General features: G+C 60.0%; 1 protein-coding gene across 2 annotated transcripts in view; it reads right to left on the reverse strand.

Moving 5' to 3' along the window:
• Positions 1-214: 214 nt before the first annotated feature.
• Positions 215-3,057, reverse strand: part of CLDN19 (claudin 19) — an 11,824-nt gene continuing 8,981 nt past the window's right edge. The window contains exons 4-5 of one of the 2 annotated variants that reach the window (XM_012001744.1): positions 1,095-1,247; positions 215-353 (exon numbers count right to left, since the gene is read on the reverse strand). In XM_012001744.1, coding sequence (XP_011857134.1) covers positions 305-353; positions 1,095-1,247 — 202 coding nt within the window. In that variant the 3' untranslated portion in view covers positions 215-304. Of the gene's footprint in view, positions 1,248-3,057 lie in introns of both variants that reach the window. The other variant, XM_012001745.1, reaches the window with a different exon arrangement.

Genomic DNA, 3,057 nt, shown 5'->3' on the forward strand with positions numbered 1-3,057 from the left:
TGAGCCAAGGCCAAGGCCAGGCTTGGGAGGGGGTTCCCTAGATAGGGGGTAGGAGCCCTGAATTGTCTCCTGCTCAGCCTTGGATGTGCTGTGTAACCCACCCTGGACCTCTGTCTCCTCATCTTTCTGCCCAAGAGCCCCAGGGGTCAGCACTGACCACTCTGACCCAGGCCCCGTCCAAGTCACGCCGAGGACAGACTGAATGACACCATGATTGGGGCTGGATGTTCACTTCTCTTTCCAAAAAATATGAAACACAGAGTCTAGGTATGGCAGGGGACAGAGCCTGGCTGGGGACTGGACATTACACACCCAGGGGGCCCTTGGCGGAGGCGGGCAATTTAACAACTGGTCTGAAAGTCAAAAGAGAGAGAGCTGGTTAGTGGAGTGAGCTGTGGGGTCGGGGACAGGGGCTGTGCATTCAGGCCCGGACATGGGTACTGGCCAGCATGGCGAGACCTTGGCCCTCACAGCAGCCCTGCCTGGGGCCCATGCCCGGGGGCGGGGGTGCCGTGGTCCGACCTAGCCATCTGTGTGGGTAGCCCCCAGCCCTGGGTGCACTGGAAGAACCTGAGACCTAAACTCAGACCCTCCCTGTCCTCGTGTGAACGTTCAGCATCCCGGCACTGCCCTTGTGGGGTTGCTGTGAGGAGCCCATGGGACTGGGGAGGGTGAAGGTTTCTGCTCACCCCAAGGACCCGGGTACTAAGGTACTTCTTGGCCACTGCTGTAACTCCAGGGCCCAGCACATAGCAGACACCCTCGCGGCTCTTCAGTGAGTAAACAGCCGGGCTGGTGCCTGAGGGCCTGTCTCCAGGGATGCATGCTGGTGCCCACCAGGCTGTGCAGACAGGACCGTGACTGGACCTGCATCCGTGTGTGTGCCTGGGGGCTGGGTCCTGCCTCTGGTCTCTCTGAGGATCTGGGTCTCGGATTGCAAGGTGGGTGCTTGCGTTGAGGATAAGCTACTCAGAGCACCTATGCCCATCCTATGTCCCAGTGGCCCTGCCCAGGGTGCTGCGAGGCTGGCTGGATGCTGGACGAGGGGGCCACCGGGTGGGGGGCTGGCCAGGGCAGGAGGAGCTCAGACGTACTCTCGGGCAGCAGCAGAGGGTCCAGGCCGATAGGGCTGCGGGCTGCTGTTGGGTCTCTCTGGCTCCGGGCACGTGCAGCAGAGGAAGGAGCCCCCCAGCACGGCCAGGCCAGCTGAGGCCCAGCCCACAAACAGGGCTGGGCCAAATTCATACCTGCAAGGGGTAGGGAGAATGGCATCAGGTGCGGCTGCTGCCTCAGGTTGTTCCCAGTCCCTGCCCTGGCAGAGGAAGGGCAGAGTGTGTGGAGCTGGAGGCTGGAGCCGCACGACCTCTTCCATGTGTCCAGATAAACTGAGGTGAATGCTCTTCCTTTCTGCCTCCCGCCAGCCCAGAAGATCCACACCACACAGGGTGACCCGGCCAGGGTGGGCGTGAAGGCCAGAGGCTTGGCCTCCAGCTCCTGCTCTTGGCAACCTTGGGCTCATTTCCTGATCTGGCCAGTGGAGGGGGCATGGGAGGGCCTGAGAGGTCTGCGCGGGAGGAGTGGGGCAATCCCTGCCATCTTTCTTCCCAGTCACAGTCGGGCCCACAGAACTCCCAGCCAGGACTGCTCCCGCTGCCCTCTGGAGAAGGCACTCTGGGCTCTCCACACCCAGGCCCTGCTGGCTCTCCACACCCAGGCCCTCTCCACACCCAGGCCCTCCACAGTCCAGCCCCGATCCTGGGTCTCACTGCCTTAGTGCCTTTGCACAAGGCACCCCCTCCTGGGGCATCAAGCCCCCCAGCCCGCCACTCCTGTGCCTCCCCAGTTCCTTCTCTGCCTTCAGAGCCCAGTTCAGATGCCTCCTCCTCGTGGGGTCTTTCCTTGACATCCTCTGTGTCCACACTGCCCCTTGCGTGACTCCACTGCCATGCTTTCTTCAGGAGGCCTCAGCCCCTTGCTTGTCCGGCCCCCTGGGAAGCCCCTTGAGGGCAGACAGAGCCATTAGTGTCCCCAGGACCCAGCACAGGGCCTGGCAGCCCAAGTGGCATTGGGGACTGTTGAAGGGATCGGGGGCCGAGTCCTATCCTGACATGCCTAAGCTGGACCTTGCTTGGCAGATTTTGTGGCTGCAGCTGCCGCCCAGGGAACAAACCTTGTACCTGAGATCTCCTCCCTCCCCTCCCCTCTCTACATCTCTGCCTCCTCCAGGGATCCGTCCCGATTGCAACAGCCCAGGCATCTTTTCTCATCCTCTCTCCACTCCAAGGCCCAAAGCCCACTGGGATGTCTAGGTTTGAGACTGTCCTATTCTCTGCTCCTGGCTAGGTTGAGAAGTGAGGGAGGAGCCAAGGTAGGCCCAGGCCCTTTGCAGAGCATCCCCTTCTGTTCCCATGCCCACAGCCTTACAAGTCCTGGTTATCTCCTGAATATCAGCCTGCTCTCTACTGCTCCCTCCCTGGCGCCCCAAACCCTCTGCTCAGACCTTTGGGACAGCCGCCTTCCTGGTGTCACTCCCTCCCCACCATTCTGCACATCACAGCCAGAGGGACTGCCGCTGCCTCCACTCGGATGAGGAACAAAATCTTCCTATGGTTGCAAGGCCCTCCACGATCTGCCCTTATTCTCAAGTTTCTTCCTGGCTCAGAATAACTGCTGCCTCCTCCAGGAAGTCATCTCAGCCCTGCTGCCACCAGCAGAAATGCCACACCCTCACCTGCGTCTTGCTGGATATGGACAACCATGCGTGAACTGGTGCTCAGTTTCTAGCCCCATTTTACAGAGGAGGAAACTAGGCACAGAAAGATTAAGTAACTTGCCCAGGTGACACAGTGCATGCAAAGCTGGGATTGATTGATTGATCGTTTGATTTTTTTGAGACAGCATCTCACTCTGTCACTCAGACTGGAGTGCAGTGGCATGATCTCGGCTCACTGCAACTTTCGCCTCCCGGGTTCAAGCTATTCTCCTGCCTCCTCTGCCTCCCAAGTAGCTGAGATTACAGGCGCCCGCCACCACGCCCAGATAATTTTTGTATTTTTA

Source organism: Mandrillus leucophaeus, unplaced genomic scaffold, assembly GCF_000951045.1.
Source record: "Mandrillus leucophaeus isolate KB7577 unplaced genomic scaffold, Mleu.le_1.0 Scaffold67, whole genome shotgun sequence".
Lineage (NCBI taxonomy): Eukaryota > Metazoa > Chordata > Mammalia > Primates > Cercopithecidae > Mandrillus > Mandrillus leucophaeus.